This window comes from Caenorhabditis remanei, chromosome X (assembly GCF_010183535.1).
Source record: "Caenorhabditis remanei strain PX506 chromosome X, whole genome shotgun sequence".
In the NCBI taxonomy this organism is placed as follows: Eukaryota; Metazoa; Nematoda; class Chromadorea; order Rhabditida; family Rhabditidae; genus Caenorhabditis; species Caenorhabditis remanei.
Genome location: NC_071333.1, coordinates 21,476,672 through 21,493,443, shown reverse-complemented (window position 1 = coordinate 21,493,443; position 16,772 = coordinate 21,476,672). Strand labels below are relative to the sequence as shown.

Below are 16,772 nucleotides of genomic sequence, written 5' to 3'. Positions count from 1 at the left end.
GGACGGGAAAAGTTTGGAGTTTGAGTTTGAAAAACACGCTGCTTTTTCTCGACTATTATTCCCAAGTGGAATTCTATTATAGCAACGTCGGTGAACCAATTCAGTTTTTCTCAATAAATTAATCAACAGGCTATGATTTCCCACTTTACAGATCGGTACGTTTATCTATTTAGTATCTCTGCCTCCCCCTTCTCGGTACATTTTTCAACCCAATTACTCTTTCTCACCCTTGTCCAGTTTTTCAAATTTTCTCTCCATTATACATGATTTTTGTCTATCTCTCCCTCCCCAACCAGGTATCAGTCTCCTGAGGGGATCCATCTGGTCTCTCACACTATTGTTCAAATTCCATGTCAATAAATAAATAAAGACATGAAAACTTACCAATGCAAGATTTTGGAGCAGACTGCAAAGATATGACATCCTTACTAAGGATGGCTTAGAGAACGCTGATTCCAAATATATATTCAGTTTTTGCCCTCGAGGTATTCGAGAAAAACGAGGTAAAAGTTTGGACGGGTGGCAAGTCATTACCTTACCGACGTGTTAAAAATATCGGCAGTGTGGCGCAGTTAATAGTGAGGCGGTGTGGCATGAGGAAAGTTGTGAGTTCGGTCCTGGCCAAGCGAATTTTTTATTGCAATTTTTGTAATGAACTTTTAAGATTCTCTAGCAAGGTCTGTCTTACTTTTACAAGATTTGGATAATGTTTTATTGATTCTTGTGTGAATATAAGCCATTTGAAACGAAAATGACGAAAAAAATTTTCCGAGTACTTCATCACTTTTCGACCATCAAATGATGGGCAAGTTTTTGAGAATTTTTGAAAAATAAATTGTTTTTTTAAATGTTGTTATTTTTCTTGAAAATCAATGAAACATTATCAAAATCTTGAAAAAGTGAAACACACCTTGCTAGAGAATCTTAAAAGTTCATCACAAAAATTGCAATAAAAAATTCGCTTGGCCAGGACCGAACCCACACCCTTCCTCATGCCACACCGCCTCGCTACTACCTGCGCCACGCTGCCGATATTTTTGACACGCCGGTAAGGTAATGACTTGTCAGGGGTCCAAAGTTTGACCTCGTTTTTCTCGAATACCAGGCCTCGAGGGCAAAAACTGAATATATATTTGGAATCAGCGTGATTTCAGCTTTCCAACGATATAGGTAACGACCCATAACTCCACGTTGACCTGGAGGCTTTCTCTAGTTAGCTTTACTTTTACAGATCTGTGAATTATGTCATTATAGTATATTGTCTTGCATTTTCAAAGTGATTAGGAAAAGTTAATTTCTTAAGCAAAAACCTTTACATTTGTTATAAAAGTTCCTGACATTTTTCTGTTCCCCCGTCTTTCAAATTTATCCGCTGGGAGATCTTCAATATATCGAATATTCTTTAAACCTTCACCGTATCGGTGTCTCAGACGGGGGAGACTGTCCCTGTGCCGTCCATAAGCACACTACTGTACAAAGCTAATCCAGCAAGAATGCTTTCCGAATCAGATAATACATTTACTCCACAACTCCATTTTCAATCTGTATTTTCTTCATAAACCTGATGTTCCGCCTCAATCAACGATCATGTGTGCAAGCTCCCTATCGAGAAGGATGGCACAAGTTCGATCAACAATTTCTGTGATGGATCGAAAAAATCGTTCGATAAAAATTCAAAATCGGTCTTGAATCGGTCAAAATCGGCGGAAAACCGGTCTTGAAGAAGTTATAGGTAAAAAATTTTTAAAAAGGTGTTGTGGTTCTCGAAAAAAGTCTGCAAAATTGAAACTTCTTTGCAGAAAATATTTTTCAATAGTTATAATAGTTGTTCTTCCCAAGTGCACAACAAAAATGTTTTCCTTCAATAATATAGGTGTGGTGTTGCGTTTTTTTCAACCAGAAAACCACAAGTACTATTCATTTACTATGTCTTTCATAAAATTCTACACAAAGTTTTCATAAACTGCAATTAATAAAAAACTCCTTTAAAAAACTAGTTGAAATCCAACTTTAGAGCAATACAGCATGAATATTTAGGTATATTATAAGTTTTTGTTATAAAAGCGAACATCATCTTATGCGGCGTCTTTAATGTTGAAGTTGAACGGAACACAGTACTTGTCTGAAAAAAGATTTGCTGAACAATTTGATTTCAGAAAGGCTAGCTCACTCAAGTTTTCAATTTTGTAGGAGGTCCAGTATATTGCTTGATCAAAAATAGGATATATAACCTATTCTCTGTAAGACTCGAGCATGGTCACTGTAGGTGGGGGCGTACGGCCTGTATTGATGTTGAAGATTAGAAATTGCATGTTCATATACATTAGGTCATCAGTGACCCATACCATGATTTTTGGGCCCCGGCTCCGGGCTACGGTAGTACGGTAGGTGCTCAAAGGTCAAAAAATTTTTTTTTTGTTTCTGATTTTTTAAAGCTGATTTTTCTCTAAAAAAATAAGCACAATTAGTAAACATTTTTACCAAATTATCAGACTTGAACAACTTTTTTTCATCGAGTTCACAACAAAAAATTTTGAGACATTTTGACCGAGAATCAAAATTTTCGACCCTTATTCAAAAAAACCTCACGATTAAACTTATATTTTGCAAATGAAAATTGTAAATTCTTTGATTTAAAAAAATATCCGTTTAAAACAACCTCTGAGCAGAAACCCAAAAGTGCTGCTGACTGGATGACGAAAAAATTTTTTTGACGGAAATCAAAAAATCTTTACAAATATAATAAGATCGTGTTATTCTAAACATTTTTTGTACTGACACTTTTTTTCAAACCAAGTGTATCTATGTTTTTGGACACAATTTTTTTGTGGTCCCCTTTAAAAAAACCATTAAAAAGATTATAGAATTAATTATCTGAAAAAGTCAAGTTGTCACTGAAAAAACGAGCAAATTGAGGCTGTGGAACGCATAGCTGCGAAACGTCCGGCTGCGAAATATCTCGCTGCGAAATGACTGGCTGTGAAATGTCTCGTTGCGGAATGTCTCGGCGGCGAAACGTCTCGTTGCGAATTGTCCCGGAGCCTCTGTATTAACCTCAACCGTTCCAGTTTTTCTTATCATTAAAATAAAATCATCTAACTTTTCCGAAAAGATTATTTTCAGAATTCCATTCCTTCGGTCTATTCTGTCTGGCGCCGTTCACACAATTTCAATATTCCATTCACGCTGCCACCTCCTAGGGGAGTCTATGTAGTCAAATAATCTATGTGTCAATCTATTGCGACGTGCGTAGAGTTAACTCGAATATTTTCGATTATTTGTATATTTTTAATATAATTTTATACTTTTTTTGCAGAGAGCAAGAGTAATCTAATTCAAGCTACGCTCATCAATATCATAGGTTTGATGGTATATTTGATTCTAAAATAAAAATCCTATTTCATAAGTGAATTTGGATTATCAAGATTTATATTACACCATCTATAATTTCGTTCTGTCCAAAGTTCTCAATGTTAGGACAACTTAACCTATCATTTAGCTTTGTTGACTTAACCTATCATTTAGCTTGTTGAAGCTTCAAGCAGGTGAGTGGGTAACTTGAGAAAAAATCACAAGATTTCAACTTCTTGCTTTACATATCATTAGAAGTTTAATGTCATATTTTGTTGAAATCACACTCTAGATCTTTTCGAAAATGTTAGTATGAAGCTTTTTTTGACTACTTTTTTCACATAAACACTTTTTTTCGATAACTTTTTTTCGGTTCATCTAAAAGAACGACTGTAATTTTGAACGAGTTGAAATATGTCATTAACTATGTTGAACATAATTATCATAATTCTGAGCAGAGATAACCATAGAACATTAGTTGGTCTCATAAGATTATCAATAACCTCTAGAAAAGTTGTGAATCATCATCATGAGGTTGTTGAAAAAACGCGGATAGTTTTATCTACAGCAAGTGTTCTTTATCAAACATATACTTTGTAATTGCAGATGCCTCGGCGTTCAATCTTTGGAAATGGAAAAGCTCGCGGCTTTCAAAAGAAGACTAGTGGATTCAAATCTAAATCTGGAAAAACGTCATTGTAGTGAGACGCCGTGCTAGCAAAAATCGTAGAAGAGTGAGCTTTATTCCTTAATTGTTCATCGATTGATTTTTAACCCACAGAACTACAACAACGTCTTGAACCAAACCAAATCGATGGAGGACTACAGTAATGCTCAAATCAACAAGATTTACAACGAGTACGAGGAGATTTGCCGAGCCTGGTGGTTTGTCGAAGAGAAGAACCGCCCTTATATTTTCTTAATTGGATCTATTTTTCTCATTGTTCTGCTCGCAATCACAATCAGAGCAATGTCGTGAAAATGAGGATTCAAGAGTTTTCGTGAATAAACTTCATTGTGAATATCTTTGGTTGAATCCCAATATGGGTGAAAGCTAGTGGTCAGATGAGGAACTAAACTCCACGACAGACGGGTCAATTGGCCTATGTTTAATTTTCTTATCTTATTGATAAGAACTCTAAGAATATCTGCAGATGAGGAACTAAACTCCACGACAGACGGGTCAATTGGCCTATGTTTAATTTTCTTATCTTATTGATAAGAACTCTAAGGATATCTGCAGATGAGGAACTAAACTCCACGACAGACGGGTCAATTGGTCTATGTTTAATTTTCTTATCTTATTGATAAGAACTCTAAGGATATCTGCAGGTGAGGAACTAAACTCCACGACAGATGGGTCAATTGGCCTATGTTTAATTTTCTTATCTTATTGATAAGAACTCTAAGGATATCTGCAGATGAGGAACTAAACTCCACGACAGACGGGTCAATTGGCCTATGTTTAATTTTCTTATCTTATTGATAAGAACTCTAAGGATATCTGCAGATGAGGAACTAAACTCCACGACAGATGGGTCAATTGGCCTATGTTTAATTTTCTTATCTTGTTGATAAGAACTCTAAGAATATCTGCAGATGAGGAACTAAAACTCCACGACAGACGGGTCAATTGGCCTATGTTTAATTTTCTTATCTTATTGATAAGAACTCTAAGAATATCTGCAGATGAGGAACTAAACTCCACGACAGACGGGTCAATTGGCCTATGTTTTATTGTCTTATCTTATTGATAAGAACTCTAAGGATATCTGCAGATGAGGAACTAAACTCCACGACAGATGGGTCAATTGGCCTATGTTTAATTTTCTTATCTTGTTGATAAGAACTCTAAGAATATCTGCAGATGAGGAACTAAAACTCCACGACAGACGGGTCAATTGGCCTATGTTTTATTGTCTTATCTTATTGATAAGAACTCTAAGAATATCTGCAGATGAGGAACTAAACTCCACGACAGACGGGTCAATTGGCCTATGTTTAATTTTCTTATCTTATTGATAAGAACTCTAAGGATATCTGCAGATGAGGAACTAAAACTCCACGACAGACGGGTCAATTGGCCTATGTTTTATTGTCTTATCTTATTGATAAGAACTCTAAGGATATCTGCAGATGAGGAACTAAACTCCACGACAGACGGGTCAATTGGCCTATGTTTAATTTTCTTATCTTATTGATAAGAACTCTAAGGATATCTGCAGATGAGGAACTAAAACTCCACGACAGACGGGTCAATTGGCCTATGTTTTATTGTCTTATCTTATTGATAAGAACTCTAAGGATATCTGCAGATGAGGAACTAAACTCCACGACAGACGGGTCAATTGGCCTATGTTTAATTTTCTTATCTTATTGATAAGAACTCTAAGAATATCTGCAGATGAGGAACTAAAACTCCACGACAGACGGGTCAATTGGCCTATGTTTTATTGTCTTATCTTATTGATAAGAACTCTAAGGATATCTGCAGATGAGGAACTAAACTCCACGACAGATGGGTCAATTGGCCTATGTTTAATTTTCTTATCTTATTGATAAGAACTCTAAGGATATCTGCAGATGAGGAACTAAACTCCACGACAGATGGGTCAATTGGCCTATGTTTTATTGTCTTATCTTATTGATAAGAACTCTAAGAATATCTGCAGATGAGGAACTAAAACTCCACGACAGACGGGTCAATTGGCCTATGTTTAATTTTCTTATCTTATTGATAAGAACTCTAAGAATATCTGCAGATGAGGAACTAAAACTCCACGACAGACGGGTCAATTGGCCTATGTTTTATTGTCTTATCTTATTGATAAGAACTCTAAGGATATCTGCAGATGAGGAACTAAACTCCACGACAGATGGGTCAATTGGCCTATGTTTAATTTTCTTATCTTATTGATAAGAACTCTAAGAATATCTGCAGATGAGGAACTAAAACTCCACGACAGACGGGTCAATTGGCCTATGTTTTATTGTCTTATCTTATTGATAAGAACTCTAAGGATATCTGCAGATGAGGAACTAAACTCCACGACAGATGGGTCAATTGGCCTATGTTTTATTGTCTTATCTTATTGATAAGAACTCTAAGAATATCTGCAGATGAGGAACTAAAACTCCACGACAGACGGGTCAATTGGCCTATGTTTTATTGTCTTATCTTATTGATAAGAACTCTAAGAATATCTGCAGATGAGGAACTAAAACTCCACGACAGACGGGTCAATTGGCCTATGTTTAATTTTCTTATCTTGTTGATAAGAACTCTAAGAATATCTGCAGATGAGGAACTAAAACTCCACGACAGACGGGTCAATTGGCCTATGTTTTATTGTCTTATCTTATTGATAAGAACTCTAAGAATATCTGCAGATGAGGAACTAAACTCCACGACAGACGGGTCAATTGGCCTATGTTTTATTGTCTTATCTTATTGATAAGAACTCTAAGGATATCTGCAGATGAGGAACTAAACTCCACGACAGACGGGTCAATTGGCCTATGTTTAATTTTCTTATCTTATTGATAAGAACTCTAAGAATATCTGCAGATGAGGAACTAAAACTCCACGACAGACGGGTCAATTGGCCTATGTTTTATTGTCTTATCTTATTGATAAGAACTCTAAGGATATCTGCAGATGAGGAACTAAACTCCACGACAGATGGGTCAATTGGCCTATGTTTAATTGTCTTATCTTATTGATAAGAACTCTAAGAATATCTGCAGATGAGGAACTAAAACTCCACGACAGACGGGTCAATTGGCCTATGTTTTATTGTCTTATCTTATTGATAAGAACTCTAAGGATATCTGCAGATGAGGAACTAAACTCCACGACAGATGGGTCAATTGGCCTATGTTTTATTGTCTTATCTTATTGATAAGAACTCTAAGAATATCTGCAGATGAGGAACTAAAACTCCACGACAGACGGGTCAATAGGCCTATGTTTTATTGTCTTATCTTATTGATAAGAACTCTAAGGATATCTGCAGATGAGGAACTAAACTCCACGACAGACGGGTCAATTGGCCTATGTTTAATTTTCTTATCTTATTGATAAGAACTCTAAGGATATCTGCAGATGAGGAACTAAACTCCACGACAGACGGATCAATTGGCCTATGTTTTATTGTCTTATCTTATTGATAAGAACTCTAAGGATATCTGCAGATGAGGAACTAAACTCCACGACAGACGGATCAATTGGCCTATGTTTTATTGTCTTATCTTATTGATAAGAACTCTAAGAATATCTGCAGATGAGGAACTAAACTCCACGACAGACGGATCAATTGGCCTATGTTTTATTGTCTTATCTTATTGATAAGAACTCTAAGGATATCTGCAGATGAGGAACTAAACTCCACGACAGACGGGTCAATTGGCCTATGTTTTATTGTCTTATCTTATTGATAAGAACTCTAAGAATATCTGCAGAAGAGGAACTAAACTCCACGACAGACGGGTCAATTGGCCTATGTTTTATTGTCTTATCTTATTGATAAGAACTCTAAGGATATCTGCAGATGAGGAACTAAACTCCACGACAGACGGGTCAATTGGCCTATGTTTTATTGTCTTATCTTATTGATAAGAACTCTAAGGATATCTGCAGATGAGGAACTAAACTCCACGACAGACGGGTCAATTGGCCTATGTTTAATTTTCTTATCTTATTGATAAGAACTCTAAGGATATCTGCAGATGAGGAACTAAACTCCACGACAGACGGGTCAATTGGCCTATGTTTTATTGTCTTATCTTATTGATAAGAACTCTAAGAATATCTGCAGATGAGGAACTAAACTCCACGACAGACGGGTCAATTGGCCTATGTTTTATTGTCTTATCTTATTGATAAGAACTCTAAGGATATCTGCAGATGAGGAACTAAACTCCACGACAGACGGGTCAATTGGCCTATGTTTTATTGTCTTATCTTATTGATAAGAACTCTAAGAATATCTGCAGATGAGGAACTAAACTCCACGACAGACGGGTCAATTGGCCTATGTTTTATTGTCTTATCTTATTGATAAGAACTCTAAGAATATCTGCAGATGAGGAACTAAAACTCCACGACAGACGGGTCAATTGGCCTATGTTTTATTGTCTTATCTTATTGATAAGAACTCTAAGAATATCTGCAGATGAGGAACTAAACTCCACGACAGACGGGTCAATTGGCCTATGTTTTATTGTCTTATCTTATTGATAAGAACTCTAAGGATATCTGCAGATGAGGAACTAAACTCCACGACAGACGGGTCAATTGGCCTATGTTTTATTGTCTTATCTTATTGATAAGAACTCTAAGAATATCTGCAGATGAGGAACTAAACTCCACGACAGACGGGTCAATTGGCCTATGTTTTATTGTCTTATCTTATTGATAAGAACTCTAAGGATATCTGCAGATGAGGAACTAAACTCCACGACAGACGGGTCAATTGGCCTATGTTTTATTGTCTTATCTTATTGATAAGAACTCTAAGAATATCTGCAGATGAGGAACTAAACTCCACGACAGACGGGTCAATTGGCCTATGTTTTATTGTCTTATCTTGTTGATAAGAACTCTAAGAATATCTGCAGATGAGGAACTAAACTCCACGACAGACGGATCAATTGGCCTATGTTTTATTGTCTTATCTTATTGATAAGAACTCTAAGGATATCTGCAGATGAGGAACTAAACTCTACGACAGACGGGTCAATTGGCCTATGTTTTATTGTCTTATCTTTTTATAAGAACTCTAAGAATATCTGCAGATGAGGAACTAAACTCCACGACAGACGGGTCAATTGGCCTATGTTTTATTGTCTTATCTTGTTGATAAGAACTCTAAGAATATCTGCAGATGAGGAACTAAACTCTACGACAGACGGGTCAATTGGCCTATGTTTTATTGTCTTATCTTTTTATAAGAACTCTAAGAATATCTGCAGATGAGGAACTAAACTCCACGACAGACGGATCAATTGGCCTATGTTTTATTGTCTTATCTTATTGATAAGAACTCTAAGGATATCTGCAGATGAGGAACTAAACTCTACGACAGACGGGTCAATTGGCCTATGTTTTATTGTCTTATCTTTTTATAAGAACTCTAAGAATATCTGCAGATGAGGAACTAAACTCCACGACAGACGGGTCAATTGGCCTATGTTTTATTGTCTTATCTTTTTATAAGAACTCTAAGAATATCTGCAGATGAGGAACTAAACTCTACGACAGACGGGTCAATTGGCCTATGTTTTATTGTCTTATCTTTTTATAAGAACTCTAAGAATATCTGCAGATGAGGAACTAAACTCCACGACAGACGGGTCAATTGGCCTATGTTTTATTGTCTTATCTTATTGATAAGAACTCTAAGAATATCTGCAGATGAGGAACTAAACTCCACGACAGACGGATCAATTGGCCTATGTTTTATTGTCTTATCTTATTGATAAGAACTCTAAGGATATCTGCAGATGAGGAACTAAACTCCACGACAGACGGGTCAATTGGCCTATGTTTTATTGTCTTATCTTATTGATAAGAACTCTAAGAATATCTGCAGATGAGGAACTAAACTCCACGACAGACGGGTCAATTGGCCTATGTTTTATTGTCTTATCTTGTTGATAAGAACTCTAAGAATATCTGCAGATGAGGAACTAAACTCCACGACAGACGGATCAATTGGCCTATGTTTTATTGTCTTATCTTATTGATAAGAACTCTAAGGATATCTGCAGATGAGGAACTAAACTCTACGACAGACGGGTCAATTGGCCTATGTTTTATTGTCTTATCTTTTTATAAGAACTCTAAGAATATCTGCAGATGAGGAACTAAACTCTACGACAGACGGGTCAATTGGCCTATGTTTTATTGTCTTATCTTTTTATAAGAACTCTAAGAATATCTGCAGATGAGGAACTAAACTCCACGACAGACGGATCAATTGGCCTATGTTTTATTGTCTTATCTTGTTGATAAGAACTCTAAGAATATCTGCAGATGAGGAACTAAACTCTACGACAGACGGGTCAATTGGCCTATGTTTTATTGTCTTATCTTTTTATAAGAACTCTAAGAATATCTGCAGATGAGGAACTAAACTCTACGACAGACGGGTCAATTGGCCTATGTTTTATTTTCTTATCTTATTGATAAGAACTCTAAGAATATCTGCAGATGAGGAACTAAACTCCACGACAGACGGATCAATTGGCCTATGTTTTATTGTCTTATCTTGTTGATAAGAACTCTAAGAATATCTGCAGATGAGGAACTAAACTCCACGACAGACGGATCAATTGGCCTATGTTTTATTGTCTTATCTTATTGATAAGAACTCTAAGGATATCTGCAGATGAGGAACTAAACTCTACGACAGACGGGTCAATTGGCCTATGTTTTATTGTCTTATCTTTTTATAAGAACTCTAAGAATATCTGCAGATGAGGAACTAAACTCTACGACAGACGGGTCAATTGGCCTATGTTTTATTGTCTTATCTTTTTATAAGAACTCTAAGAATATCTGCAGATGAGGAACTAAACTCCACGACAGACGGGTCAATTGGCCTATGTTTTATTGTCTTATCTTATTGATAAGAACTCTAAGAATATCTGCAGATGAGGAACTAAACTCCACGACAGACGGGTCAATTGGCCTATGTTTTATTGTCTTATCTTGTTGATAAGAACTCTAAGAATATCTGCAGATGAGGAACTAAAACTCCACGACAGACGGGTCAATTGGCCTATGTTTAATTTTCTTATCTTATTGATAAGAACTCTAAGAATATCTGCAGATGAGGAACTAAACTCCACGACAGACGGGTCAATTGGCCTATGTTTTATTGTCTTATCTTTTTATAAGAACTCTAAGAATATCTGCAGATGAGGAACTAAACTCCACGACAGACGGGTCAATTGGCATATGTTTTATTTTCTTATCTTATTGATAAGAACTCTAAGGATATCTGCAGATGAGGAACTAAACTCCACGACAGACGGGTCAATTGGCCTATTTTTAATTGTCTTATCTTATTGATAAGAACTCTAAGGATATCTGCAGATGAGGAACTAAACTCCACGACAGACGGGTCAATTGGCCTATGTTTTATTGTCTTATCTTATTGATAAGAACTCTAAGGATATCTGCAGATGAGGAACTAAACTCCACGACAGACGGGTCAATTGGCCTATTTTTAATTGTCTTATCTTATTGATAAGAACTCTAAGGATATCTGCAGATGAGGAACTAAACTCCACGACAGACGGGTCAATTGGCCTATGTTTTATTGTCTTATCTTATTGATAAGAACTCTAAGAATATCTGCAGATGAGGGAGAGAAGTAAGGTGGGGGTATTGGGAACACACCATGGAGCCGCTGACTGTCAGTGATAGAGGAGGGGAATGTAGGAGGGAAGAAGCGTGAGGGGTACCATTGTTGGAAGGGAGGATCGAGGGGAATATCAGTGTAGGAAAGTCATCTGAGCTATGGTAATGGTCTGTGTGAACGGATTGCTTTGGGTTTTCAGGAATGAGTGGGCAAAAATTTTGTGATGGATTCAAAGATCTACGTAGATGTGTCCTAAAAAGGCACATTTTCGGATTAGCGTTATCACTGGCGTAAACTTTGTGAGTGCGTACCGCCAGTTTGTTGTTTCAAGAGAATCCGTTTATAGGTTGCAAGGGCTTCAAGCTTTGAGGTGCCGGAAAATTTTTCACGTCTCTGAAAATCCTGAGACGGTTCACGACTATGCTTCTACATTTATGCTCTTGCGAAGTCAAGTCTCTGATGTTTTGAATTTTGTTCCCTATTCATTAAGCCATTGTCCCCAGAAATTTTCATAACTTTCCGTGCAACTCCAATTTAATCAATATAGTGACTCCCGAATAGCGATCAATGAAAGATTTGCACAGATGTACACAAAACTGGCTACTCCATTCTACAGTTCGAGTATTGATGAGCATGCCGTGTAGTGATGAGCATGCTGCAATTTCACGAGCGTAGTGACAACTTCAAACAAGACGTCGTGGAGTACATTGGAAATGCACCAACGAAACATGTCGCAGGACAGTTCTTTCGATTGATGCTCAGAACCACTTTCATCATCATCATCATCATCATCAATGACCCACTCTTTGAATTTTTCGTACCTGGATGTGTACGAAGGTTTGACACAGCGGAACAACAAATGGATAAAACTTTGGATCAGAACTATAGAGTTCAATTTTGTAATTAAAACAGATACCGTTGGTCATCAGTAACCTATATGCCAAAATTTGAGCTAGGGCTCCGGTCATTTTAACATAATCGTTTTAACGTTTTAACATTACCATTTTAAAGTTTTTTAAAGCTTATTCCACCTTCTTTATCTAGTTCAACAGAATCGGAAATGTGAACCACAAAACATATGGGTCCGAGTTAATTACAGGTTTTTTACACATGGTAGAAGGCGAAAGTCAAGAAAATAATCAAAAGATTTAGTACTCTGTGGATATATTTCGATGGAATACCTTGACTGCTATAAAAAAACAAAAGCTGAGCTGCAAAACTTGTTCAAAAGTCCAAAACTCTCAAGCACGCGATAGATCATTTTTTGAAAAACCATTTGACAAGAGGAAAAGCAGGAAAAGTAATGAAATTTAGGCAGTGAGAACAAAATGAAAATTCCTCTCAACTTTCTTTTTCGTGATAGTTCATAATTCAAAATTGCTCCGCTGGTTTCCGTTTGCATCGTTCCCTGTAATCTTGAATTGTTTGATTGTTGATATTCAGCTCGTTCTCAGATGAACATATTTGCATCAATTACGTCAGCACCATTAGGTTATTTTGAGAGGAACTCGATGTGTTTACGAGGTGTCCAATACTATCTTTACCTGAATTTTCATTTACCCTTCTTGTATAATTTCATCCTCAAGCTACACTTAAAATCGTATTTTGCTGCTTTGAACTTCTTCTCACTATTAATTAGTCACTAATTCCTTTCTGTAAGATCTTTATCATTGACGCACGCAACAACAAAATTTAAAAGTGCAAATTAAACCAAACCCAAGGGAGGAGCGAGAGAGCATATGTTAGACACTTTTCTCCTTCATGAAGATAATAACCACTTTCAGTTCGTATTCTCATGATTTCTTTCATCATTTTCCTTTCTTCTTTTTTCACTTCTTCACGTTTTCTTTTGAGCCTTCAAATGTGAAGTTATGAATTCGTGTTCCAACAAATGGCTTAGCGTGACGTATTTCACGGAATGTCTCGGATGTTTTCTATCATTTCTGATGAATGCGATCTTCTTGATTTTGCTGTGCAAGAAACAGAAGACGCCGTTTGGAAACTACCAATATCTGATGGCGGCTTTTTCCGGAATCGGCATGTTCTACTCTCTCTGTAGTTTCTTGATCAAACCAGTAAGTTTCAATAATAAAAATATGAATATGACACATTATTTCAGAATTTCTACGTAACTGAAAATTATTTCATCATTTTCACGGTTTTCAACAATTTGATACTTCCAAAGAATCTCGGGTCAATTTCACTTGGTGAGTTCACATGGGAGTTATATTTGAACTAGGCTTAGACAGATTGATCTCATATATAGAAGAACTTGTGTCTATGATTCATTTCGAAAAGAAAATGAATGGTTATCTTCTGATCGTGAAGTGGTTTTCAAGATGTCAGAAAAAAATATAGTATGTATTGTATGTATTTGTTGTAGATGGGCCATGCATGGTACACCAGAATAAGGGAATCACTGGAGAATGACACGAATACGAGAGAGGTGGCTAAGTAGAATTAAAACATTAAATTGTGATAGAAAAGTTCAACAAGATCAGGGTAGAACGTAGGAGACGTAGATAAGAAGACGTGTTGTACCGGATCACCAGTTATTGAGATTGTTACATTAAAAATTCAAATTTTTGATGCATAATTTGCTTTTGACTGAATTCTAAAGTAAATTTGAAAATTCGACGTTTTTGGAATTAAAAACAATACTTATTTTTTTTCAAATTTTTGTTCAAATTTTTCAGACGAGCCTTTGGGCCGGGCCGGGTCGTGAAAATTCTCATCAATGCTCGGGCCGGCTCGTTGCAAGTATGGAAAATCCTATTTTCTAGTAAATCGACGCAGTGTTCGAGAAAAAGACGGTAAAAATAGTCATTCGAGAATGGCGATTCATTAAGAAGCTTTATCTTAAAGATCAATGTTTGTTAAAAGAAGGCAGCATACACTGATTAAGTTTAGCTACTAGGTACATTAGCTACATATGTGCAATTTATGGAGTATGTAGTGGTCACGGGTGGTGCACGCCAATGGGTAAGGGTTTAATCCTTCCCGAAAAGGAAACCTTCTGATTTTAGTCTGTTTGAAGTAACTAGAACAGTGGCAACTATTATTTGAAAAAAGTTATGTCTGATTTTGTGATATGCAAGATATTTTCTTCAAAATTTGCCAGAACTAAAAAGATAGTTAAATATTTACAATTCTCTCGACTCAATTTTTCTTTTCAGCAATCTACGGTTCCTGTTATGCAATGATGTTATCCCTTATCACAATCCAATTCTACTATCGCTTCACATCCGTCAGTGATCCTATGTCATTAGCTCGTCGCTTTTCCTTGAAAGCCTTGCCTTTCTGGGCTCTACTCGTCATCTTGTTTTCTGGACTCTTTGGATCTTTGAGTTATATCCTATACGGACCGAATGTCAACAAGGATTCGCAATTGTCGCAAGATTTTTATACGACATATTGCCTGTATTCGGATGAATACGTGTACATCGGCCCTCAGTATTCCTTTCACGACATGGAAAACAAAAAAATATATCACATCTTATCAATTGGTGGTATTTGCATCACAGCAATTATGCTGTGGGCAACTTTTTTGATCGTTGTTTACTTCATATATCGCATCTACAAAGTCTTGGCTGAACGTGGTATGCCGTGCTACGCATCGAAAAAACTCCAAAGGCAACTTTTCAAGACGTTGATTCTACAAAGTCTAATCCCAATCATGTGCATGTATATTCCATTGACATTCATGTTTGTGTTCTCAATGTTTGGTGTTGGAAGTGGATCGGTTGCCAATCTAATCTCAATATTTGCGGCTATTTATCCGAGTTTGGATCCTCTTTTGGCAATGATGTGCATAAAGTCGATGAAGGCTATAATTAAGAGTGAGTCATTATGTGAATAATTTTTTCTGGAATGTACACACACTTTTATGAATAACACCAACAAGACTCCGATTAACAAATTTTGATTAATAATGCACACTTGTTTTTCAGATATCATATGCTGCTCCAGAAACCGTCGGGTACAGATCGATGTTGTGGACACTGACTACACAGATTTGAGAGTTGTTTACGCTTTGCAAGACATATCAGTACGTAACGGAGATGCAGTTGCTTGATGTTTATAACGTTTTCTTGTAACTATCGAGTTTTAACCGTAGGCTTTGTAAGCTGTTTTCTAAATATCCATCTTTCTCTGACTCAATATCTTTTCTAATTGTTTCCGTCTTTCACAAAAACGTCCAATATACCCACAACTCGAATGTTTTAAAAAGAAGAAAACCTAATCATTAAATATATACTAATGCATTTGGTTTCTGTCTTTTTTACATTCGGTTTCTGACATTTATTTCTTTTTTCCTTTCATGTCAACAAAATTAAGCAATTATCTTGTTTTCTCCTCTCTTCAAAAATATGAATGATTGAAGAACATGTGTATTTCAAACTAATAGCAGGGAGACAAAGCGAGATTTAAAAATGACGATATATGTAGAAATAGAGAAAGTTGTAGAAGAAGAAGAAATGAAAGAAGAAGTATAATAGATGAAAGAGGGACACATATTATTCAGCCTTTGAAATTTGTTTGAGACGAAATGAAATGGACGAGAATAGTAAGTTGAAGCGTCTGCATACACAACATAATACAACCGATCAGACATTCGTTAGGCCCGCAACATACGTGGATTCAATGTAAATTTAGAACCGTGTCGATCCGCGTTTTGTCCTTTTTAGTTTGGACGTCCTCCGTTCCATTTTAACATTTTCCAACGAACAGTTACCAACAAAGCAAAAATTCCCAAAAAACTAGCAGTCTTCATTTCAACACTTGGCTAAACTTAATAGGTAAGTAAAAAATTCATGAAGCACAATAGATAAAGAAGACTGATTTTTAAAAGTGGAGAATAAAACATGAAAGTAAACTTCTCATTGACTTGAGTCTGTCTCGAAATACTCGTTGGGTATCGCCTAATAAGATCACAAAAAATGTATTTTTAGCCCTCGCGGGGTTCCAAAATTTATTTTGTTGGGATGGGGACTCCATTCCAACTAGAAGCCCTCTATCACAAATATGGCCCTCCTTCCACATAAACTTTCA

At 36.4% G+C, this 16,772-nt stretch overlaps 1 protein-coding gene across 1 annotated transcript; it reads left to right on the top strand.

The window, feature by feature from the left end:
• Positions 1-13,591: 13,591 nt before the first annotated feature.
• Positions 13,592-15,795, top strand: GCK72_026293 (uncharacterized protein; the record flags this gene model as incomplete). The annotated part of the gene is made up of 4 exons (XM_053736814.1): positions 13,592-13,795; positions 13,840-13,927; positions 14,897-15,559; positions 15,671-15,795. The coding sequence occupies 4 exons, from the start codon at positions 13,592-13,594 to the stop codon at positions 15,793-15,795; spliced, it is 1,080 nt and encodes a 359-aa protein (XP_053580380.1).
• Between the last annotated feature and the right edge of the window lie 977 nt (positions 15,796-16,772).